The sequence below is a fragment of the Caenorhabditis elegans genome, chromosome IV (assembly GCF_000002985.6).
Source record: "Caenorhabditis elegans chromosome IV".
Classification (NCBI taxonomy): domain Eukaryota; kingdom Metazoa; phylum Nematoda; class Chromadorea; order Rhabditida; family Rhabditidae; genus Caenorhabditis; species Caenorhabditis elegans.
In genome coordinates this window covers 4,847,093-4,868,245 of record NC_003282.8, presented here as the reverse complement: position 1 = coordinate 4,868,245, position 21,153 = coordinate 4,847,093, and the positions used below count along the sequence as shown (strand labels likewise).

At 30.6% G+C, this 21,153-nt stretch overlaps 5 protein-coding genes, 42 non-coding genes and 1 pseudogene across 49 annotated transcripts; 23 read left to right on the top strand and 25 right to left on the bottom strand.

The window, feature by feature from the left end:
- The first annotated feature begins 128 nt into the window (after positions 1-128).
- Positions 129-149, top strand: 21ur-6923. The gene has a single exon (NR_053238.1).
- Positions 150-535: 386 nt separating this feature from the next.
- Positions 536-3,356, top strand: str-172 (Serpentine receptor class r-10). Its single transcript, NM_068259.4, has 7 exons — positions 536-784; positions 836-923; positions 2,247-2,325; positions 2,371-2,505; positions 2,630-2,903; positions 2,955-3,132; positions 3,181-3,356. The coding sequence occupies exons 1-7, from the start codon at positions 587-589 to the stop codon at positions 3,264-3,266; spliced, it is 1,038 nt and encodes a 345-aa protein (NP_500660.2). The 5' UTR covers positions 536-586; the 3' UTR covers positions 3,267-3,356.
- 21ur-12548 lies at positions 786-806 on the top strand. Its single transcript, NR_053237.1, has one exon.
- 21ur-9921 lies at positions 1,270-1,290 on the top strand. Its single transcript, NR_053236.1, has one exon.
- Positions 1,334-1,435, bottom strand: Y17G9A.90. Its single transcript, NR_131473.1, has one exon. It is a non-coding gene; the product is annotated as a small nuclear RNA Y17G9A.90 (small nuclear RNA).
- Positions 1,647-1,667, bottom strand: 21ur-7358. The gene has a single exon (NR_053235.1).
- 21ur-15037 lies at positions 1,756-1,776 on the bottom strand. The gene has a single exon (NR_053234.1).
- On the top strand, positions 2,564-2,584 carry 21ur-8317. Its single transcript, NR_053233.1, has one exon.
- 21ur-13180 lies at positions 2,801-2,821 on the top strand. The gene has a single exon (NR_053232.1).
- Positions 3,357-3,510: 154 nt separating the features above from the next.
- Y17G9A.85 lies at positions 3,511-3,611 on the top strand. Its single transcript, NR_053231.1, has one exon. It is a non-coding gene; the product is annotated as a small nuclear RNA Y17G9A.85 (small nuclear RNA).
- A 355-nt stretch (positions 3,612-3,966) lies between these two features.
- Positions 3,967-3,987, top strand: 21ur-8146. Its single transcript, NR_053230.1, has one exon.
- Positions 3,988-4,096: 109 nt separating this feature from the next.
- Positions 4,097-6,473, bottom strand: str-173 (Serpentine receptor class r-10). The gene is made up of 7 exons (NM_068258.5): positions 5,864-6,473; positions 5,503-5,590; positions 5,378-5,456; positions 5,034-5,168; positions 4,491-4,764; positions 4,268-4,445; positions 4,097-4,210 (listed from the first exon to the last, which is right to left on the bottom strand). The coding sequence occupies exons 1-7, from the start codon at positions 6,059-6,061 to the stop codon at positions 4,143-4,145; spliced, it is 1,020 nt and encodes a 339-aa protein (NP_500659.2). The 5' UTR covers positions 6,062-6,473; the 3' UTR covers positions 4,097-4,142.
- On the bottom strand, positions 4,808-4,828 carry 21ur-6750. The gene has a single exon (NR_053229.1).
- 21ur-12868 lies at positions 5,176-5,196 on the bottom strand. Its single transcript, NR_053228.1, has one exon.
- Positions 5,177-5,197, bottom strand: 21ur-13948. The gene has a single exon (NR_053227.1).
- Positions 5,179-5,199, bottom strand: 21ur-6713. Its single transcript, NR_053226.1, has one exon.
- Y17G9A.87 lies at positions 6,415-6,481 on the top strand. The gene has a single exon (NR_053225.1). It is a non-coding gene; the product is annotated as an Unclassified non-coding RNA Y17G9A.87 (non-coding RNA).
- On the bottom strand, positions 6,419-6,492 carry Y17G9A.t1. The gene has a single exon. It is a non-coding gene; the product is annotated as a tRNA-His (tRNA).
- Positions 6,493-6,696: 204 nt separating this feature from the next.
- Y17G9A.4 (Peptidase_M15_4 domain-containing protein) lies at positions 6,697-7,923 on the top strand. The gene is made up of 5 exons (NM_068257.4): positions 6,697-6,874; positions 6,932-7,044; positions 7,092-7,236; positions 7,375-7,584; positions 7,632-7,923. The coding sequence occupies exons 1-5, from the start codon at positions 6,840-6,842 to the stop codon at positions 7,849-7,851; spliced, it is 723 nt and encodes a 240-aa protein (NP_500658.2). The 5' UTR covers positions 6,697-6,839; the 3' UTR covers positions 7,852-7,923.
- 21ur-15441 lies at positions 6,966-6,986 on the bottom strand. Its single transcript, NR_053224.1, has one exon.
- Positions 6,967-6,987, bottom strand: 21ur-13101. The gene has a single exon (NR_053223.1).
- Positions 7,924-7,990: 67 nt separating the features above from the next.
- Positions 7,991-8,991, top strand: Y17G9A.91 (annotated as a pseudogene). Its single transcript has 5 exons — positions 7,991-8,041; positions 8,130-8,233; positions 8,284-8,416; positions 8,480-8,726; positions 8,769-8,991. Coding segments are annotated over exons 1-5 (758 nt in total).
- Positions 8,992-9,081: 90 nt separating this feature from the next.
- Positions 9,082-9,102, bottom strand: 21ur-10451. The gene has a single exon (NR_053222.1).
- Positions 9,103-9,322: 220 nt separating this feature from the next.
- 21ur-8485 lies at positions 9,323-9,343 on the bottom strand. The gene has a single exon (NR_053221.1).
- Positions 9,324-9,344, bottom strand: 21ur-13074. The gene has a single exon (NR_053220.1).
- A 228-nt stretch (positions 9,345-9,572) lies between these two features.
- On the top strand, positions 9,573-11,413 carry Y17G9A.3 (the record flags this gene model as incomplete). Of its 2 annotated transcripts, NM_068256.2 has the most annotated exons (5): positions 9,573-9,607; positions 9,795-9,898; positions 9,941-10,085; positions 10,418-10,627; positions 11,145-11,396. In NM_068256.2, the coding sequence occupies 5 exons, from the start codon at positions 9,573-9,575 to the stop codon at positions 11,353-11,355; spliced, it is 705 nt and encodes a 234-aa protein (NP_500657.1). In that variant the 3' UTR covers positions 11,356-11,396. The 2 variants fall into 2 exon arrangements, with proteins under 2 accessions (NP_500657.1, NP_001360510.1); NM_001372811.2 differs by lacking the exon at positions 10,418-10,627 and having other exon boundaries at positions 11,145-11,413.
- On the bottom strand, positions 10,777-10,797 carry 21ur-13290. The gene has a single exon (NR_053219.1).
- Positions 11,414-11,950: 537 nt separating the features above from the next.
- Positions 11,951-13,858, top strand: Y17G9A.2 (TNF_2 domain-containing protein). Its single transcript, NM_068255.6, has 5 exons — positions 11,951-12,009; positions 12,727-12,839; positions 12,885-13,029; positions 13,329-13,538; positions 13,582-13,858. Exons 1-5 carry the CDS (start codon positions 11,975-11,977, stop codon positions 13,799-13,801), a joined length of 723 nt encoding a protein of 240 aa, NP_500656.1. The 5' UTR covers positions 11,951-11,974; the 3' UTR covers positions 13,802-13,858.
- 21ur-9649 lies at positions 13,091-13,111 on the top strand. The gene has a single exon (NR_053218.1).
- A 122-nt stretch (positions 13,859-13,980) lies between the features above and the next one.
- 21ur-6666 lies at positions 13,981-14,001 on the top strand. The gene has a single exon (NR_053217.1).
- A 130-nt stretch (positions 14,002-14,131) lies between these two features.
- On the top strand, positions 14,132-14,152 carry 21ur-9093. The gene has a single exon (NR_053216.1).
- A 1,070-nt stretch (positions 14,153-15,222) lies between these two features.
- 21ur-8225 lies at positions 15,223-15,243 on the top strand. The gene has a single exon (NR_053215.1).
- A 91-nt stretch (positions 15,244-15,334) lies between these two features.
- 21ur-15300 lies at positions 15,335-15,355 on the bottom strand. Its single transcript, NR_053214.1, has one exon.
- 21ur-9276 lies at positions 15,336-15,356 on the bottom strand. The gene has a single exon (NR_053213.1).
- A 596-nt stretch (positions 15,357-15,952) lies between these two features.
- 21ur-1940 lies at positions 15,953-15,973 on the bottom strand. The gene has a single exon (NR_053212.1).
- Positions 15,974-17,554: 1,581 nt separating this feature from the next.
- On the top strand, positions 17,555-17,575 carry 21ur-15518. The gene has a single exon (NR_053211.1).
- Positions 17,576-17,628: 53 nt separating this feature from the next.
- Positions 17,629-17,649, bottom strand: 21ur-4504. The gene has a single exon (NR_053210.1).
- Positions 17,650-17,745: 96 nt separating this feature from the next.
- Positions 17,746-17,766, bottom strand: 21ur-12825. The gene has a single exon (NR_053209.1).
- A 1,145-nt stretch (positions 17,767-18,911) lies between these two features.
- Positions 18,912-18,932, bottom strand: 21ur-3389. Its single transcript, NR_053208.1, has one exon.
- Positions 18,933-19,231: 299 nt separating this feature from the next.
- Positions 19,232-19,252, top strand: 21ur-1320. Its single transcript, NR_053207.1, has one exon.
- Positions 19,253-19,350: 98 nt separating this feature from the next.
- Positions 19,351-19,371, bottom strand: 21ur-14795. The gene has a single exon (NR_053206.1).
- Positions 19,354-19,374, bottom strand: 21ur-4056. The gene has a single exon (NR_053205.1).
- A 246-nt stretch (positions 19,375-19,620) lies between these two features.
- 21ur-8396 lies at positions 19,621-19,641 on the top strand. Its single transcript, NR_053204.1, has one exon.
- Positions 19,642-19,758: 117 nt separating this feature from the next.
- On the top strand, positions 19,759-19,779 carry 21ur-11367. Its single transcript, NR_053203.1, has one exon.
- Positions 19,760-19,780, top strand: 21ur-12093. Its single transcript, NR_053202.1, has one exon.
- Positions 19,781-20,049: 269 nt separating this feature from the next.
- Positions 20,050-20,070, bottom strand: 21ur-1381. Its single transcript, NR_053201.1, has one exon.
- An 855-nt stretch (positions 20,071-20,925) lies between these two features.
- On the top strand, positions 20,926-20,946 carry 21ur-4047. The gene has a single exon (NR_053200.1).
- On the bottom strand, positions 20,935-20,955 carry 21ur-11954. The gene has a single exon (NR_053199.1).
- Positions 20,956-21,153: the final 198 nt, after the last annotated feature.

The window sequence follows — 21,153 nt, the reverse complement described above, 5'->3', positions numbered from 1 at the left end:
TGAATATAGTTTTTTGGTTGTAATTTTAGCCTACGTCACACATTCCGTTTAAAATTTCGGAAAACCTTCGAAAAATGTCTGCTGTTTCAGCTTCCCATTAAAGGTTGTAGGGTATTGCGCCTTTCCAGTGTGTAGGGGTGTGTTAGATTCAGGTATTCTATTAGATCTCTGACCTAGATTTAAAAAAAAATATTTTCGTCAACAGTATTTTTGAAATTAATGAAAAAGGTTTTAAACTATATTTTCATTTTTTTAGAAAACATTCAAAATGAATTGTGTGTTTCTCTACTGGTGTTACATAGTTTTTCAAATGATTACTCTGAATTGTGTATGTATATCATTTTAACCAAAACTATTGTTTTACATGTTTCCCCAAAAACAATTTTGCCTACGAATACTATGTGATTTGTTACCGATTGTCGTGTCTAGACTGATCGACTATTTTCCAATATACATCTAATTTCCGCTATCATAACCACAACTTTGCCCTAACCTGCTTCTTTCGTTTTTGTGCATTCATCTGAAAACTACACCTTGTTCATTAACTCATCTCACCCAAAAAAACTAAATTTAAAAAAATCGAAAAATGCACGCAACAACATTTGAATCAATAAAGTTTGTGTTTCAAGTAACATCAGTCATATTTTCATGGCTAATAAACTCATTTTTGATCTACCTAATTCTCACGAAATCGACGTCAAAAATGGGAAATTATCGACATTTGATGATTTATTTCTGCTGTTTCTCTATTTTATTTTCAACACTGGATATCATTGTTCAACCGGTAAAATATATATACTTATGGGAATTTCTTACCAATGAGTAATTTTTTCAGAATATTCATACCTACAAAAGTGCATTCTTCATGATCATGGACTACAAGAACCGTGGAATTCCTCTGTGGATGGCTGAAGTTCTGATTTGTGAGTTTTTAATTTAAATTTGTTGAAATTATTTATTAAACCACTTTTATGGAAGTAAAGCTATGTATATAATTTATTTTTCAAAAAATTCTGAAACTACATAGACAATCTTTTTACATTATAAAACCGCCTTCCTCCTAATTAAAAAGAGGTGGATCACCAAAATTTTACTCTTATTAGCCACTTTGTCTTCGCCGATGCATTTAAAATTTTACAAATTTACGTTTAGCGGCTGTCAATTTGAAAATTCATTTACAAATTTAACAATTTTTCAATTTGTACATATTTTTCAAAAAAAAACTGTTTCGGATTGCCTTTATTAACCAATGCAAAAAATACCGATTAGTATGAACGCGTTTTTGTCATTTTTGAGGGTTTTAATGATAATTCCAATTCTCAAAAATTTCACAAAAAATTTGGAACGCTTCACGAATTTGCGTGTCATCCTTGCGCAGGGGCCATGCTAATCTTCTCTGTATTGTTCCAATTTTAGTATATGTTCTCGGAAGAACAAGATTTATAGTAAGACGGGTCGTTTATACAAGGGCCATCTGGACAGTACACGACACGTCACGGGTTCCGCCACACATTATTTTTGGTGGCCGGACTGGAGGTCTGGAGGAAGACAGACCGAATATAGTGCTCCCATGTAATCATCTATAACCAAAAACCAAATGAACCTAGTTTTTCTCATCGAACAATTCATATTTAAAAGTGTTAAGAATCAAATTATATAACCATCTGCTGGTTCGGCATCACATTCAAATAACTTCACCGAGAAGCTGAAACAGTGCAAAAAATACTTATGTTTTAAAAAACGTAAACCAAAATTTTCACAATATCTCAGGAAGGATTTTGGAAAATTTAGTCGATTTTCATATGCCACAGGGCTGAAACATCTTCCAACATTTTGGTTGCTCGTTTTTGTTTAAAAAAATAATTAAAATTTTTTTCGATATTTATGTTTTTCATTTTGTTTTTTGATTTACTAACAACAAAACAATTTTTTGAGTTTGTGACGTCACAATTTTCCAAAAAAATTTCAAATCTGCCGCGACATATTTACTTTGACCACATGTATTTAATAGAACGAGGGCTCTGAGAATGATTTTTGAATACCGTAAAATATGGGGATTTTAATTTCCGTCTGTTTTTTACTGTTACACAGGAACTATAGATGTAATAATGTATTCAAAACAATATAAAGGCATTGATCACAAGAACCAATGCAAATTGCAAAAAAATATTTGAGAAAGGGATCATAATATTAACATTTAGTGAAAGTTCTTAAAACTTTTTTATTTTTTTAAAAACAAATTTCAGGCTTAATGTGTGGATGTTTTGGAATGACAATATACGGAATCGCAGTACATTTCATCTATCGACTATTTGCATTGGAAAGGTTTTCCTCGAAATTTCATACAACTCATGTTTTAATTTCATTCAGAAAAGGACGTCTTCAATTCTTCCAGGAAAAATATTTATTTTTTTGGCTTCTGATTCCATTCATTGGCGGAGCCGCATGGTTTTCCGCTTGCTTCACAGTTTTCTCGATGGATCCGATGAAAACTGATTATGTTAGGTAAATTATTTCCCGTTTCAACATGTTTTTATAATTTGACTAGGATTTTCGTGAGTATTATGTTGATTTTATAATCAGTATTTATTGACAATCTCTGATTCTCTTATATAACCCTGAATTTCAGACAAACCACAAAAGAATTCTTCGACCTGAATATTGACAATTGTGTCTACGCAGGAGCTGCCTTTTATCCTCTCGACAAAAATGGAACTACCGTAATTTCAACAAGAAGCTTTATTGGATTTTCGCTGTTTCTGGTTGTTATGTTAATTCCATTTGCCATCGTGATCTACGCTGGGATCAAAAGTTATTTTATAATTCGAGCATTGTTGAAACAAGGAGAAACACGATATGCAAAAAACTTACAGATGCAGTTGTACAAAGCTCTTGTTGCACAGGTATGTATTATATAAGTTTCCAAAATATTATCAACTTTTCAAAAATCCCAGACACTTATCTCAATATTCTTCCTTTTCATCCCATTCGGAACAATATTTGTACTTCCTATTTTTGAAATCAATTGTCAATTTTTGACGGCACCAATCACTTTTATTTACGCTCTGTACCCGGCAATCGATCCATTACCAATTCTGTTTTTCGTCGACTACTATAGAATTGTTGTTTCAAGTAAGTTTTTTTAATTGAAATATTATTCAACAAATCAACAAATTACAGATTTGTTCAACAGAATTCGTTGTAAAAATTCAAGAGTTGGTATCTATGAAGAGGAACCGGCGAGCAGCAATAATGGTAGAACTTGAATAACATAATTTTCTATGTATTTGTTTTTCGAAAGTTACATAAATTTACCTTTATATTTTAAGAAACACATTTATTTTTCAATAAACCTGGTAAAAGAGATCTAATTTATGTTTTGGTTTCCGTCTACCCGTCACTATTCATCCGTCCTTCCCGCCACCAAAAATAGTGTGTAGCGGAACCCGGGATGTGTCGTGTACTGTCCAAATGGCCCTTATATAAACAACCCGTCTTTCGATAAATCTCGTTCTTCCGAGAACATATACTAAAATTGGAACAATACAGAGAAGATTAGCATGGCCCCTGCGCAAGGATGACACGCAAATTCGTGAAGCGTTCCAAATTTTTTGTGAAATTTTTGAAAGTTGATATGCAGATTGATTGAATAAAGCTCAACTATTATGGTACTTTATTATACTGAGTACAAAGGTAAGTAATTATTCGCATTAATTAACTGACATTACGGAAATTCAAACAAATTATGCGGTTCTTTTCTTTGCGGTAGGAGAAACTTAAGCTCTACATAAATACCAGAATTTTTAGAATAAAAAAATTGAATATCAGTGATGTATTCAACCCACTGCCACAAGCAAAAAATCACCGAAAAACGCGGATTGAAAAACACTTTGAAAACACAGCTTCGTGGAAAAACTTTACTGTTTCAAAACCTTAAATAAACTTTGCTGAAATAGACTATTACATTGTCTCCATGTCATTTTCCATGTCTTCATGTCAGTGTTTGCTAGGTATATTTGCTAATTTCACAAAGTTTTTGTATTTTCACTATCAGTCTCACAGCCGTGTTCATAGGGATCATCAATAATTATTAGATGAATATTTAAAACAAAATTTTATTAAAACAGTACTTTTTAAAATATTCACAATGTAGAATTAATTGTCGCGGCTTCGACTTTAGGCTTTCTGCACCAAACTTTGCGGAGAAAATCTGAAGATTAAGTTAATTTCTATAAATTATAACAATTCAATATTTTTGAAAACCAACTTGATATAGGATTCCTGTAGTAGTCCACAAAAAACAAATTGGGTAAAGGATCGATTGCGGGATAAATTGCAAAAACCAATGTGATGGGAGCTGACATAAATTGACATTCAATTTCAAATGCAGGAAGTACAAATACACAACCAAATGGTGTGAAGAAGAATACCACTGGGATAAGAGTCTGGAAATAGTTTGGAAAACTTTATAAACATTCAGTTTGTCTAACCTGAGCTATTAAGGCCTTGTACAATTGCATCTGCAAATTCCTGGCAAACTCGGATTCTCCATGTTCGAGCAGTTTTTGAACATGATTCCAACTTTTTGCTCCAGCAACCAAGATTGAAATAAATGGAATTGTTAGAAGTGTTAAGTAACACCCTAATCCAAAAAATGAGATCCAACTGATAGTTTTGATACCATTTTTATCAATTGGATAGAATACAGCTGCACCGTACACGCAATCCTCCATTTTCATGTTGAAAGAGTCTTTAACGGGGTTTCTAAAAAATAGCCCTCACTTAGAACAATATTTAATGAAAATAAGCCTATTGAGATATGTATTCAGTAAATATCATAAATATTGTTGTATTTATGTACAACATGAAACATTCAAAACTATCTTAAATGAAACACTTAAAAATGATCTAGGTATGTTCCGTGCCTACCTACCTAACGAGTACCTACTGCGAAAGTGCACATAAATTAATGTTTTTCTTCTCGAAGTGGAGACCATCTGGGATAGGTAGGCATAGGCAAAACATTTTCCTACCTGATATACTCCGTATTTACTGGGTTCATTCCAAAAATATTTTCAGTCACAATGTACCATATTGTTCCAGCGAGAATCGGAATGCTAAACCAAATGGGTAGGTATTGGCAATTGAAATACCGGAGTCGGCCTTTTCTGAAATTGACATAGAGTTTTGCCGCAAATAATATTTTTATCAATTGTGTGGATATTTTAAGACAATTATGAAACAGTTATTTACTAAATTTGTCTAATTTTATCTAGCATAAATAATTATATTAATAAGAGTATTTTAAATTTGCACCTAGCAGTTAATCAATCAGTTATTCAATGCAGTTGCAGTTTAGTAATGCCAAAGTAATTACCTTTCTAGCGCTAATAACCGATAAATAAAATGAATAGCAATTCCATATACAGTGACTCCGATACAACCGCAAAGAAGATCTGAAAAAAAATTTTTAAACAGTTTTAATGAATTTGGTCAGCCTACTCATAAATAATACTGCTGACCAGGAATTTAAAGATCGGTTTTTGACATCAACAACCATTAGGAACGCACTTTTGTAGGTTTCAATGCTCTGAAAATTTTGGTAAATTGATGGTGATTTGATATTTTATTAATTTCATTTCATTTCATATTTTATTCTTAACTGAAAAGTGAATCGTATTATTTATTAGTTTACAAAATTTTTATAAAAAATTTCCCGTTTCAAATTCTAAACAAAGACAATGTCCGCTTGTGCTATTTTTGTACTTGTTTGCTATTTTTGTACTTTATGTTATTTTGGTAAAAAAACCATTTCTTTTTGTGAAATCTTTGCAAAAGTATATAACAAAAATATTGATATTACCGGTTGAACAATCACATCCAGTACAGAAAAGACCATGGAGCAACCGCAGAAATAAATCATCAAGTGCCGATATGTTCCCATGATTTTTGGAGATTTTGTGACGATAAGGTAGATGGAGAGAGCATTGATGAATATTGAAATAAAAACGGAAATAAATTGAATCACAGTTTTGATATTTGCAAAAGTTACAGGCGTCATTGTTTCTTTAGACTGGTATTATTGATTATAGGCTTTCTAGACACTATAGTTCCGGGAGAATGTTATAGGAAATTAATAGAAAATGTTACTGAGAATGTATTAATTTATGAGAACGCGTGGGATGTACTTTCTCAACAAATTATGTATAATTAGCTGAAGATAATACTAAATTAAGGTTCTAAGAATTTTATAATACTAAAGGTAAATATATCGACAGCTTCTTTCATTTCGAAAAAAAACTTCTTTTCTCAAAAATCAGTCACCTGGAAACATTAGCGCTTCGTCAACGTTTTTTTTAGTCATTGACAACTTTCGTTCTGATTTATGGTAATTTTGTCAGATGAAGCTGGAGTAAAAGAGTTGCCTGCTGCTGGAATCGAACCAGCGTCGCCACGGCCACAACGTGGAGTACTAACCACTGTATAGTAGTATATACTAAGCAGGCCGAAAAAGGGGGTCTTGTGTGCGTTCATGTCTGAGATGCATAAGTCAATAAAGTCAACGAAAGTTGTCTCCAATGAAAGGGAAGTAACAACTAAAAGATCAAGTTGTTGAAAGTATTTCAGATACGAAACGAACATTGAAACCGGTTTAAAAAATTTTTATCAGTGGAACAGTTGTCTTATGTTCACTCTTCTCGATGATATTCCTCATTTCTTAAGGAATTTCCGTTTGAAAAGTTGTGTGAAATTGAAGATTATCTTTGTCACACGTTCCTCCTTATCTTTCATCTACCTATATAAGTTGTTTTAAAAACATTAAACATTGTCCTGTGAAGATGTCTCAAAACCGACGTACTACAGATTGTGAAAAGTAAGGTTTTTTTCAATATTTGAGTATGTACCAAATTCTAAATATATCGGATTTCAGTTCTCCCAAACAGTGTTTGCTTCTAATTCTAATAAGTTTGTTTCTGTGTGGATTAATCGCATTTGGGCTTACATATTTTATTCAGAAATGGATTGAAACAGAAAATGTTGAAAGTAAAGTTTGAACATTTTCTTGAAAATCGTATTGAAAGTTATTTCAGCTTCGGGAATACCTCTGAAAATGGACTACATTTGGCCCCAAAATGTGAAGAAAATTGTGGATTATGTGATTGAAAATGATATGCATGTGACAAATGATGACAGGGCAGTTTTAATTAAAACGGAGCTCATGCGGTTTAATACTTCGTGAGTTGTTTGAAAAACACTAAAAAAGACTTCTGGCAAGGCTTGCCTGAATGTTACCTACGCCTACTCTACCGTTAGGAAGAAGGCGTCGAGGAAAATAATTGAACGTTGGCCTTATTCTCATTTTCCCATTTTCAGCGATGTCTTCTATATAATGGTTTATGATAATAAGGGAGAAACGGAAAGTAATTCCTTTTATGGAAATGCTGAACAATATATAACTTCGTATAATCCTGGAAAGAGTAATATTGTCATTTACCGTAGTCATTATTGGAGATCAACTACAGAAAATGCCAAGGATAATATCGAAAATGAAGTTAAAATTATTTGCGCGGAAGGACTCAACAAGTCGGGAGTTTAAGTTTTGATAAATTTAAGAAAATGTTAATTTTCAGGCAGCCAGATTACAATGATGTTCCTGTAAAACTCTCTGAAAACCTCGAAAATTCTCGTTTTGTTGGACTAATGGGAAAAGATCTGGACGTATCGATTCGCTCGGCCAACAGTTTTGGAAGAGTCTGGGGACCTGGATGGTGGGATTCAATTGATGAAGTCTATCCGGACTCGAAGAAACAAACTGGCAAACAGTTTATTTTGATTTCTGGCTTTAAATAATCGCGTTTTTGAAATAATGAATTTATTTAGAATTTTGCGTTTTTTCATGGTAAAGTGACTTAATCTGTAATCTGATTTCAATATCTGTTGTTTCTTAATATGATAAGCCCATTTTGTTTAGCGGCAAATAATTGTCCAGTTAAGAGAAGAAACTAATGCAGCCGAATCGACGATTAGAAGAGTCTAGGTGGTAAGTATTATATACTTACAATCAACTTTGTAAAATTTTGGCATCCTACATATTTTGAAAATGTTCCAAAAAATGTCATAATTTTCAGTTCCAGCCAACATTTTTTATTAATTTTGGCATTTCTTTGGCTATGTGCATTAATCTCATTTGGAGTCACACTCATAATTATTCAATGGATAGAAAAAGTTAAAAGTAATTTTTTTGTTGCTGAATTTGTGAAAATTAAAAAAAAACTATTGCAGGTCCCAGATTACCGTTGGAAATGGATTACATTTGGCCGAAAAATGTGAAGAAAATTGTGGATTATGTGATTGAAAATGATATGCATGTAACGAATTATGATAGGGCAGTTTTAATCAAAACTGAACTTATGAGGTTTGATACTTTGTGAGTTAATTAAAAGTACTATAAGAAAAGCGTAACTTGTCTGATGTTTAGTGATGCTTCATTCTCATCTGTATTGTTTTTTTTTCAAAGATGCCTTTTATATAATGGTATACAACAACAGAGGAGAAACGGAAAGTAATTCCTTTTATGGAAATGCTGAACAATATATAACTTCTTATAATCCTGGAAAGTCCAATATTATCATTTACCGTAGTCATTATTGGAGATCAACTACTGAAAGAGCCAAGGATAATATTGAAAATGAAGTTAAATCTATTTGCGCGGAAGGACTCACCAAGTCAGTTTGATTCATAGTTTTCCAATTTTTATTTTATTTTAGGCAGCCTGATATTAGCATTTCCCTAGAAAAACTCGCCAGCGAAATTGAAAATTCTCGTTTTATTGGATTATTTGAAAAGTATCAAGAAGTTGCAATTGAATCGGCTAACAGTTTTAATGGAAGAGGCTGGGGGCCGGGATGGTGGAATAAATGTTTGGAAGTTTATCCTGACTCGAAGAAAAAAACTGGAAAACAATTTACTTTGATTGCTGGGTTTCAATAATTGGTTATTTTAAGCCAAAGAGACATTGCTCTGAATAAAGTTTTAAAAAGTTGTTTTCAATTCTAAGTTTTTTTTTTCAATTAAAGGTACAAAAGTTAAAGTCAGACACTAATTAAGAACAAACTTCTGTTAAATTAATGAGGAAATCTTGGAACAGTAAATAATAACTCTTACCAAATATCGTTTCAAAACACCTTTCAAGCTATTTTTGAAATTTTTTTTAAAGTTCACTTTTTTTAAAATTTTTTGGCAACATACCAAATTTTGAGTAGTTTTGAAGGAAAAACCAAGTCATCAATTAAGCAAGAATTCAATTTTTGAACGTGAAATAATTTTTTTGACTGCAAGAGTAATTCTGAATTCAGTGCAAGCTGTTGATATCGAGAATTTGAAAAAGTAAAGAATAATTTTTAAAATGTGTATCCATATACATGTATGTATTTCAAAAGGCATCGTCGTAATGAGACCTCTTTTGTGATCACTTTATAAAATAGTTGAATCTCCTTAATCGATATCGTTTTTCTTTAATTTGATAAGCGGTTTTATTTTGCGGCCATTAATTGTTCAATAAGGGAAAACTAATGCAGAAAAATCGACCTTTAAAAGATTTTACAAGGTAAGTACTAACCTATTTACCAACAAATCTGTTTATTTAACTTTTAATTTTTTCAAATCAGCGCCACAGTATCTCCTAATCTTAATTTTTAAAAAATTATAAGCGTTAAGATGTTTTAAGACTGTCTTAACCAAGTATATGCAAAATAAATTTTAGTAATTATTTATCAAAAGCTTCAAAATTTCAGTTCAAACCAGGGTTTGGTCTTAATTTTGGTAGGCCTATGGCTATTTGCATTATCCTCATTTGGACTCACATTTTTCAGTCTTCAACGGATAGCAAGTGTTGAAAGTAAATTTTTTATACTTTCCTAAAATTCTCAAACATTTGCAGGTTCAAAACTACCATTGAAATTAAAATATATTTGGCCGAAAAATGTGAAGAAAATTGTGGATTATGTGATTGAAAATGATATGCATGTGACAAATGATGACAGGGCAGTTTTAATCAAAACTGAGCTTATGCGGTTTGATACGACGTGAGTTTTAAACATATTTACTTTAGTTTCAAGATATACATAGTAATCTGAACAACAAAAGAAAACCAAAAAATGTAAAAATAATAATAATAAATCCATTTTGAATTTCTTTTCAAAATTTTGTATTTCGAGAGATTCTTTTCTAAAGTTAATGAGTGGCACGTAGTTTTTCGCATGAATAAGCACCCTTTAAAAATGTACAGTAAAAAACATCTAAAACAATATTCAAATCCCCACGGAATTTGAAACTGAATCTGTTTCTATCAACCCCTTTTGTTGACTCAAAGCTGGGTTTCACTGTTTCTTTTACTCAAATTATGTTTCGTTTTCAGCGATGTCTTCTATATAATGGTTTATGATAATAAGGGAGAAACGGAAAGTAATTCCTTTTATGGAAATGCTGAACAATATATAACTTCGTACAATCCTGGAAAATGCAATATTGTCATTTACCGTAGTCATTATTGGAGATCAACTTCTAAAAGAGCCAAGAATAATATCGAAAATGAAGTTAAAATTATTTGCGCCGAAGAACTCAAAAAGTCAGTTTTTATATTATATGCACGCAGAAAAATGCTAAGCCAACTTGGAAACAAGCTCCATGGTCTATTAAAACGCTCGAGTGTTTATGAATGTTATTCATGGAGTAGCTTATCATGATTTAAAATGACCGAATATCTTAATAAACATTACAAAAATTTTTAGATTTTCAATATTTCGAGTCAAAGATTTGGCAAATTACCGACTTTATGAAACAAATGATCATTTTGGAAAATTCAGAGCAATGTCGCATGTTCCGGCTCCTAGAATGTCTTAACTCGCATCTGACAATCAAAACAAAATAAAAACAAAAACGAAAAATATAAAAATCGTAGAAAACAAGTTTTTCGGTTGACTTTCAAAATTATGAGTTGCAAAAACTGAGCAATTGTCACTTTTTCGAAGTAATTAAAAGCATTCCAAATTTTTCTGAGCGATCTCAATTGGCATTGAAACACACTTTCATGAAAATGGCAATTTTTCAGCATTCAAAACAAACTATTAAACTTTATTTTTTAGGCAGCCAGATGGCCTGGAAAATCTCATCAAAAATATTGAAGACGCTCGTTTTATAGGATTAATTGAAAAAAATAGAGCAGTTTCAATTCGATCGGCCAACAGTTTCGGAAGAGCGCGGGGGCCTGGATGGTGGAATAAATGTTTGGAAGTTTATCCTGATACGAAGAAACTAACTGGGAAACAGTTTATTTTGATTGTAGGATTTAAATAATCGCGTTTTTCAACCATAAGAATTCTTAATAAAGTTAAAAAAAAATTTTTTGCCAATTTTCATACCGTACTTCCTCTATTAGTATCGTATCCGGCCACTTTGGAAAGGATATAATTTGGTTTTTGCTTTTAACTAACAATACTTTTGCCAGTTCTTGACAACTGTAAAAATTCAGATTTTTGAGGAAGGAGTATAATTCATGGAATTTACACTGACTCGAAGAAACAAATTTAAACACTGTATATTTTGATTGTTAGATTTGAATAATTGTTAATTTCCAACCAAAGAGGCTTTGCTTGAGCGAATGTGTGCTCTAAATAAAGTTTATAAATTGTTTAAATTAACATGCTTAAAAGTTAAATAGATCCATGTTTTTGGTGCACCGATGTTGCACCAGGCCATGTTTTTTATGACATTTTCAAAACAACGTTAAACAGTCAAAAATATACTTGAAATGTAGATATTTTGGTTTTTCAAAAAGTATTTCTCATACTTAAGAGACTTATTTATTTTGATCCTTTCAAAGAAATAAACTGTTATCAATATATCATTTTAATTGATATGATAAGAACTTGCTGTTTCTCAGTCCTTCACAAGTTGCCCAGTTAAAAAAAAAAGAATGCAGCAGAATCGACGATTAGACGATTCTTCGTGGTAAGTATTACAATTGACTTTTTTTACAAAAATTTCAAAAATGTTGTTAGGATTCTGAAAAAATATAGTTTATCCGAAAAAAATGCAATTACTGTGGATTTTTTCTTTTAGCTGAAATTATTTTTAAAAATTATCCTGTTTCACAAACTACTCATATAGTTTTTCACGAATAAGAATTTGGTTCTGGAGTTTTTCTTCGATCGTTTTAAAAACCTCAATGCCAAATAATCGTTATTTAAGTTTAAACTTTTCGAGGTTTAACATTCGTGTGGTTTTGGTCTTTGTTTGATACTAAAAAACCAAAAACAATTTCAAGAACCTTCTAATACTTCAACTTTAAAAAAAGAATAACATAATTGAAAGATTTGTGAAACAGCACAATTTTTTGTCAACAAAAAAATTTAAGCAAACAATAATACCATATACAAACACAATGCATGATTTAAAAAAACTATGCCGTTTCGAAATCAGTACTCAAAGTTAGTCTGAGCAATTTTGTAAAAAAAACAATAAAAGGAATACCGGCAATGATTAGTGTTGGTCATCCTTTTTATCAGCAGAACGGGAGAAAACTAGATTTCGGAACTTCTTTTTATTGAAAGAAACCTAACTTAATCTTTCCCAAAATGCAAGTATTACACTTTACTATCCAAGAAAACAAGTAAGTCAAATTCGAAATCAAGACACCTATTTTAACTAACAATTTTCAAATTTCAGTCCGAGCCAAACATTGGTAGTTCTCACCTTGCTGAGCTTATTCCTATGTGCATTTACTGCTTTTGGTTCTGCATTTCTTCTCTATCAACTAATGGATAGTACTTCTTGCAAAGGTTTGCTTTTTTTAAGTTAATTTTTTTAAAATAATCTTGTTCCAGATCCCAGGCTTCCACTGAAAATGGACTATGTTTGGCCGGGTAACGTTCAAAAAATTATTGACTACGTTATAGAAAATGACATGCATGTCACGAATAACGATAGAACGTTTATTATAAGAACAGAGCTGATGAGGTTTAAAACTACGTGAGTTTTTTTGTTACTGTTCCATTATTCAGTAAAATTTGTACAAAGTAAAATGGCAAATTCTCAGTTGTTGTGAATCGACCATTATTTCATAGCAAAATTAAGTTGTTAATCATTTCCATTTAAACATTATAGAAAACTTGATGCAATATGTAAAAGTACAATTTTACAAAACTTGGACAATTGCCCAAAAGTAAGAATTTTAATTTTGAAGAGTCTCGAGTTTTGAAAACTTATGACATCACATAAGTTTACAACAGTCACACTACTAAACTAAAAATTAAAAAAAAGTTTTTCAGCGACGAGTTCTATATAATCGTATACGATCACACGCCGGAATCTAACAATCATGCATTCTACGGAAACAAGGATCAATATATTGTTTCCATAAACCCCGGAAAGTCAAATGTTGTTGTATATAGAAGCCGCTTCTGGAAAAGCTCCCAGGATAGTGCCTACAACAAAGTGATGCGAGAAGTCGATGCTCTCAAAGAAAATGGAATTCAATTGTGGGTTTTTGCAAATTTAAATTGAAACAGAAAATATTTTCAGCGAAACCGATTATTCTCATCTTCCAAAGCAACTGTCGCGAAACTTCACAGATTCCAATTTTATTGGGATAATATCTAATGATCTTAATCCGAAAGTGCGGGGAGCAAATAATTGGGCAAGATATTGGGGACCAGGGTATTTTGAAGAAATCCCAGTTTTTGATGGAACAACAAAACAGGAAAAAGGAAGTAAAATTACTGTAGTCGTTGGTTACAAATAAAACTATCGAAATAATTTCAATTGCTTTTTACATTTTAATAAATTCGATTTTGTTCAATTTTTTCAGAGTTCTATAATTTTTGAGAAAAAAGTTCGAAATTCCTAGCCCAACTTGATTCTTGTTGAATATTTACTGTTTCAGAGAGGTTTTAAAAATATGATTAATTTTTATTAATTCGTTTTGAATAATCTGTCGCTGCTCATTTTTGATGTTTTGGAGGGCTCAATGAGTTCCGCAAATGTTTGGTGGAAACTTAATTTTTTATTGTGTTACAAAGTTTTACTGTTTCATCGAGTTTGAAAAAAATCGTTAAAAATAAAAAAAATTCAATTGTATTCGACAGTGGAGAAAGTTGGCAATAAAAGCAGGTGCGATTCAAAACGAAGTTAGTTTTTCAATGGTTTGAATTTACGGCATGCGTGTATATTTTGTCCAGCATACTATGGAAAAGTTCCAATACTCGCCGGAGCAATTTAAAATGATAAAATGACCGTTGTCGTTAGTCACAAGTAAAAATAACCAGAACATTCTTGAATTCATAAGTTCTTATGGTTCAATTAATTGTTGTTCATGTTTCGTAAGTTTTATAAATTTCAAGACAGAAGTTTGATATAAGTGACTACTGTGTCATTGAGGTTTTCAAAGTTCAAAGTATTTTATTACTGATTTTTTCTTGATTTTTTTCATGACTCATGAAATGAAACATTTCGGATTGATTTAGGTTTCCCAAAAAAAATGGTCATATTTTCGACAAATTGCATTATCCTAACAAATCCTATCAGAACCCTAACATCTTAAATAAAAATAAAAATATTAAATTTATTAAAAACCTTTCTGTGTCGATATCCATATCTTTGCTAGGTGAACATTTTTATAGCACATTTTCCCAATTTTTTTTCAAACGATTACTATTGGTAATTATATCACCTATCTCTGAACAGCCACTACTCTAATTTAAACTAATACGTTTTCATATTTGTTTTGAAAGTCTGACTTGTTCTTATTTTTAATTAAGATTTTTTATATTCTTTCAAAGTTTTATAATTGTGACGCAATCGTGTACTTTTAGTGCATCCCAACTTAATAACCATGTCCCAAGACATTCCAAAATGACTATTTGCTGTGTGATTCCTTTCCTCCTGTCCCTCTAAACTATTATTAGTATATTGTATGTCTCGAGTGCTCTCCCACTTTGCACACACATAAAAAAGTTGCCGCCGTTAATTTTGTAACTTGTTGGCACAAAACACGAGAAACTTTGTAACTAACATCTGATGACAGTGAGAAACAAACTGCGTAGTCTTGTAGTTAATTCTATTTTCACACGTAATGAATGAGTCACTTTTTGGACGTTCGTTTGTTATATTATTTTCACTGTTTCGACATTTTTTGATAAATATATCAATTTGCTAAGTTTTTAGTGAGTGTTTAAAATGAGCAAAAAATTGTGAAAAATTTAGCCAATAAAAAATTAGAATTTTTTACAACTTTACATGTGTCTAAAAATTTATATTGAAAACTTTTTTTCAAAGAAACTAGCCATAACTTCAACTAATCATTTAGTATTTCACACTATACATTTGTCAGTTACTTGAAACAGCTGTGACATATTTTTTGCAAAATTTAATGGACAGAGTTATTCTATAAAGTAAATCACAGTGTTATATGCTAAAAATTGAAAATCACAATTTCTAAAATCACAAAACATATCACATAACAAATCACAAAAAAAGGAGACACAGAGCACTGCAGAAATAATTTTGTGATACCTGAAGGGATGTGGGATTTAACAGGCATAGCAAGTAAAATTTCAAAAGTTGAATGTACATTCGTAAATCGTTTTTCGAAGTGAAAGTTTATCATATCCAAAAAACATCTCGAAAATTCAGTTGCAAAATTCAGTTGATTTTGAACTAATTTGCATGAAAATAGTGTATAATCATAAATTTTTCAAGAATTTTTCTCAGGAAAGGTACTGCTCAGCCAGTTATTAGCGAGTTATTATTACATTGTTTTAAAAAAATTTTCAGTCGGTCTTTGAGAGTGATAATTGATTATAAACAAAATTGAAACTATTGTGGGTTCGATTTTTCATATTGTTTTTCATACAGAGTAGAATCAAACGGATATTATTGCTTCTTTATAATAAACTGTTATATCTGATCTACCAAATCAAATTAATTTGTGGATTCTTGTTTATTTATGGAGATATTGAAACATACTTTTATCCCCATTTCATCAAATATGATTAATTATCAAATCTCAATCAATCTTTGCGCGAACTCTTTTCTCACATCCTGCGTCTCCATCGCGTAGACACTCTCTCACTCACTCCCACGTTCCCTTCAAATTTCAAACAGTGCACATGCTCTTTCTACACCGCGAGGGAGCAAACTTTTTGGGTGAGTTTTATTTATCCAAACTTGCCGCCTCTCCTCCTCATCCTTCCGCGCTGCACGGTTTTGTATAATTCTTTTTGCAGGAAAAATGAGAGCACGTTGTACTGTCTCTTTTTCGGAGGTGGAACGATTATTTTCACGCATTTTTCTAGTTTTTTGTGTCTTTTGTAGGTTTTTTCGGGGAGCATCTATTTTTAGAAGAGCATGGCGGCGCTTAAATTAGTCTTCATTTACATTTTATTAAGAAATTTCAAGTTTTCAGCATTATTTTTACTGTTTCAAACCAGATTCATTTGTTCTCCATTTGTTATCGAGTGTTTCATTTTATTTATGTACGCTTATTAATTTTGGTCAAAACAACTGGTTCTCTCTTTTTTTTTATTTTTATAAACTAGAAGAACCATTTTCCAGTGAAGTTGTTTTTTTTACATTTATTCAATTGATTATGTATTTGAAACTTTTTCGAAAGTAAAATATTTTAAAAATTTGTGAAACAGTAGTTTAATATTATTTTTTTATTCAAGCATTCTTTTGCAAATCACCCTTATAAATAATTCACTAAAAAATACAATATAAACAATTTTCAGATGCTATTGCTCGTTTTTCTTTCTTTTATAAAGATTGCTTTTCCAAAAATTTTAAGTTGGTGTGAATTCAAAAAACCATGTTTTCCAGAGAAGTGGAGTATTTTTATTTGCACTGGTTTTTGAGCATTTGGAGCATCAAAATAGTTGTTTACAATGAAAATTTGGTTTCTGGTTTACCTAGTTAGCACCGATTTTCACTTCCAATTCCACAAGAAAAATCTCAACATTTTCTAAGACAAATGAAAATCATTTTCTCAATTTCGCAATTTTCCCATGCAGCTTTTTACGTAAAAAAGTCAGATGAAAAGTGAAAAACAAAGGTGGATACGTGCTGGAGCATAAGGAAAACCAACTGACAGAATAATTATAATCAGTAGAAGGGTGTCTGGCAAGGTGGCCACGCTGCTTTCTTCACCTTATATTTTCTTTTTTTTCAAATTTCCTTTCTCTCTCTTTTTTTTCATTCTCGGGAGGGATTCCAACTTTTTTGGTAAAGCGCGGGAAAAAAAATGAAAAAAAGAGAGAAAAAAGAGGAAAAGACATAGGAGAAGCCCTTCCCGTACTCCATAGCAACAGACTTCATAGCTTTGCTTTTTGTCACTAAAAAATTGTTTTTGGTTTTTTTTTTGGTTGGTACAATTGTACAATTATACTTTAACATTTGGAAACGCTAGTTTTCGAGCTGTAGGAAATTTTAAAATGAATCTAAAAGAAGTTTTAACAGTTTCACTATGTCATGAAAGCCTTAAGTTATAGTTTAGTGACAATAAATAACAGTTTAGAATTTTATTAAAATTTATCGGAAAGTTCGACATTGAAAAAAAAAAATTCTACTACTTGTTTTCCATACATTGCTGCACTATCAGTTCTTGTATTTTATTCGCCAAGTTTATAAAACTTTCTGAAACAGTAACTTTTCAGTTTTCTGTTTTTCCATTAAAAGTTGTACAAAAAATTAAAATTTCCTGGGAGATAACAATTAAAAGTTGAAAATTGTCTTGCTTCCTTTAACAACTTTATGAAGCAATAGAATTTCGTAGTTTTTGACAGTCTTGCTTTTTTTGAATTAAAAGTAATTTTTGCATTTTTTAATCGATGGACTTCAAAATAAGAAAGGACACAAAAGATATCAGGTTACTTCAAGCAAACAATGAAAAAGTAGAGATGTAGGTAATAGTGAATAAAAGGAGATTATATGACGAAATATGTCTGTTTCTCTCACACTTTTGAAGCACATGGATTAGTTTTATCATCATCTGATTGTAGAAATGAGATCAGAAAAGTTTTTCGCTTCTTGGATTTTAGATTTTTCAAATTCAGCAGAAAAAAATTATTTAAAAAAAAAACATTAAAACCCTTTTAAAAATAAACTTATCTGTCAATCTTCAAAATACTAAAATAATTTTTTTCTGTTTCAAAGAATCGTTAAATTTTTTTTAACTGTAGTTCTTCTTGAGGGTTTTCTAGAATTATAATTTTTGTAAATATAAACACAAAATTACAAACAAATGTTTACTTCTTACTAATTGGGAGATTATCAGTAACAATGAAATATTGATCTATTTATGATCACTGGGGAAAGAATACATGGCTTTGGTAATTTTAAATTTAAAATTTTTTTGAATCGGTTTTGCTATGATTTTCAGTCATTTTCCTTTTTCCACAATACACCAACTTTCCCAGTTTCAGTCAAAATTTGGATTTGATACCGGAAATTGAAATGTTCACTCATAAAACTCCATATTTCCACCTGTCCTATACCCACCACGCTTTTATCCATATTTCTATTATTCATCAGAATTATTTTTAGATGTATAAAACGGTTACAACTTTGTTTTTTTTCTTTTTTGGTGTTCTACCTCTTGAGAAAATTGCTTTCACTTTTGCTCGTGGAAATAGGGGAAAACGCTAAAATAACAACAAAAAAGAAGAAAAAGAAGAGGGAAGGAAAAAGTAAATAAAAATTCGGCGATTTCGCTCCTTTTTTGAACTAGAGTCTGGCTTTAAAAATAAATAATATTCACTGTTTTAAAGATTTTTAAAAATTGAAGAACATTTTTAATTTTAAACTAAAATTTAATGTGAAGAGATATGTATAAGATTTCATTTACTATTTAAAAACTGTTTGACTTTAAAAAGGCGTTAGTAAACGCTTTAAAAAACTTAAGTTTTATCATGTTGGTGAAACATATACTGCAATTTTTTTCAAAATTATTACTGTCACAGTGATAAACTGTTGCTTACTTTTGACATAATGTTAACTTTTTTCAATATTTCTTTTATATTTAAAGTCATTTTTCCGCATACTTGAAAAAAAATCATAAGGAAAAAGTAAATAAAAGTTCGATAATATTGTTTTTTTTTAGCTAGTCTAAGATTTATTTTAGAAATATTTTTACTGTTTTATAAATTCTTCACAATTAAACAACATTTCAAATTTTTAATATCATATTAGATGTCACGTAACTCTGAAATTTCAAATAAATTCTATTTAGTGGACGTTCCATTTTCAATACTCAAATAAAGTTGATTGTTCATTATTATAAGACTATTTGACTATAAAATGTTTGACTTTCGTAAAGCATTAGCAAACGTTAACAAAAAGCTCATTTTTTATCATATTGGTGAAACACGTACTGAAATTTTTTTCGAACTAATCATTTTTTCAAAAGCAGTTTACAAGACCAACATTTTTTAATTGGGTAAAGAAGAAAACAGTTAACAAAAAATTTGCCAATGTCGCTTCTTTCTTAAGCTAGACTAGGATTTTTAGAAAAAACTTCTCACTGTTTCATTAATATTTCAAATTATAATAAAATATCAATTTTAATGTTAGTTTCATCACATCTATAGAAAACATTAAACCTAATCTCACGTTTTATGAACGTAGTGAAACATTTACTGCAATTTTTTTCAAAAAGTTTACTGTTTCAGAAACATTTCAATATCAACTTAAATTTTGCGTACTTAGTTTATTCTCCATCTAAGCCATAGAAAAATTTTTAAAGTTTTTTTACTATGGTCATTTTGGTACCATAGGCATGTTTCAAAGCAATTTTCCCACTTGAGCTACTCCACCTTTGAGAAATGAAAAAATGTATGGTAAAATAGGGACTGGTAAATACATAATTACCCGCGTGAAAGATGATCACATCAAGATCATTTACTTTTGAATACTAAAACCATTTATTTTTCGAACATGTGTATTGTTTTTTTAAAGAAATTTAACACAAAAATGTTTGCGTCGTTTATATTTCTTAGACTGTAACATCCAAAAGCAGTAACATCCGTTAGTTTTCGACAAATCTTTTATCAAATTATTGAAACAGTTAATAAAATTTATTTTTCGAAAAATACTTTCACAACGCATTTCCGCTGTTTTAAATACTTCTGTATTTCAATAAAGTACACTTTTCTTGGAAGTTTTATATCTTTTTTTGATCTCGCACAAAAACTGTTAGAGGTTATGCTACAATTGAAACAATTCGAGTTTAGAAAAAAACATGAGTTCTTTTTTTTTCATTTCATATTTTGAAAACTATTTTAACAAGTTATTTGGTATGTAACCGCACTCTTTTCACAAACAAACATTGCCCCATTGACTCACTTTTTCTTTTCTTTTTTCTTTTATTTTGTGCCAAACCAAACCTCCCTTTCCTCTGGTTTTAATACTCTCATTTTTGTGTTCCACGTTTTTGTGACTTTTAGTTTAGAGTTAATTGAGATTTCAAAATATTTTTTAAACTGTTTCATTTTATTCTTAATATTGTTTTTTTCCTTGGAGTCTGGACAGTAAGAACACATTAAATTCACGTCAGAAATACATTTTCGCTGGCCCAAAAAGGGTCCGCTGCTAAGTCTCTGAACATCTAGTCAAATGTTAAGTAACCTTTTTTTGTGATTTTTTCGCAAATCGTTTCTAGTTTTTTGAAAAACTATTTTCGTTATTCTCATTATTTTCTACATGCTTCAGTGTCTGCAGGAAAAAATTACCTTACAGAAGTTTAAATAATTCCAAAAAAAATTGTATTAAAATATAAAATTGACAGTTTTACGCGGTTGATGTTTCATTTTTGAAATTCGAAATTTTCATTGTTTCAGAATGTTTATTAATTTTTCATCGACACACAATTTAGAATCATAATGCCTTAATGTATGCACCGGTAAAATGTCTGTTGCTATTTACTATAGTATTTTCCAATTCAGTTGAAATTGTAACTGACTAAATATCATCTGTTATCAGTTTTTTTACAATCATTATTGGAAAGTCGAAAAGTTTGTTTTTTTTTTCTTCAGAGTTTTGTCTAGTCCGCCTCTCTAACATCTCTAAATCCAAAAATCTAAAACTCTAATTAAAATTAAAAAT

Coding starts and splice junctions, on each gene's coding strand:
- str-172 (NM_068259.4), top strand. CDS start 587: ATGCACGCAACAACATTTGAATCAATAAAGTTTGTGTTTCAAGTAACA. Junction 785..835: donor TGGATATCATTGTTCAACCG/GTAAAATATATA, acceptor TAATTTTTTCAG/AATATTCATACCTACAAAAG. Junction 2,326..2,370: donor CGACTATTTGCATTGGAAAG/GTTTTCCTCGAA, acceptor AATTTCATTCAG/AAAAGGACGTCTTCAATTCT.
- str-173 (NM_068258.5), bottom strand. CDS start 6,061: ATGACGCCTGTAACTTTTGCAAATATCAAAACTGTGATTCAATTTATT. Junction 5,169..5,377: donor CGGTTATTAGCGCTAGAAAG/GTAATTACTTTG, acceptor TGTCAATTTCAG/AAAAGGCCGACTCCGGTATT. Junction 4,211..4,267: donor CTACAGGAATCCTATATCAA/GTTGGTTTTCAA, acceptor CTTAATCTTCAG/ATTTTCTCCGCAAAGTTTGG.
- Y17G9A.4 (NM_068257.4), top strand. CDS start 6,840: ATGTCTCAAAACCGACGTACTACAGATTGTGAAAA. Junction 7,045..7,091: donor TGAAACAGAAAATGTTGAAA/GTAAAGTTTGAA, acceptor AAGTTATTTCAG/CTTCGGGAATACCTCTGAAA. Junction 7,237..7,374: donor CTCATGCGGTTTAATACTTC/GTGAGTTGTTTG, acceptor TCCCATTTTCAG/CGATGTCTTCTATATAATGG.
- Y17G9A.2 (NM_068255.6), top strand. CDS start 11,975: ATGCAGCAGAATCGACGATTAGACGATTCTTCGTG. Junction 12,010..12,726: donor CGATTAGACGATTCTTCGTG/GTAAGTATTACA, acceptor TTCAAATTTCAG/TCCGAGCCAAACATTGGTAG. Junction 13,030..13,328: donor CTGATGAGGTTTAAAACTAC/GTGAGTTTTTTT, acceptor AAAGTTTTTCAG/CGACGAGTTCTATATAATCG.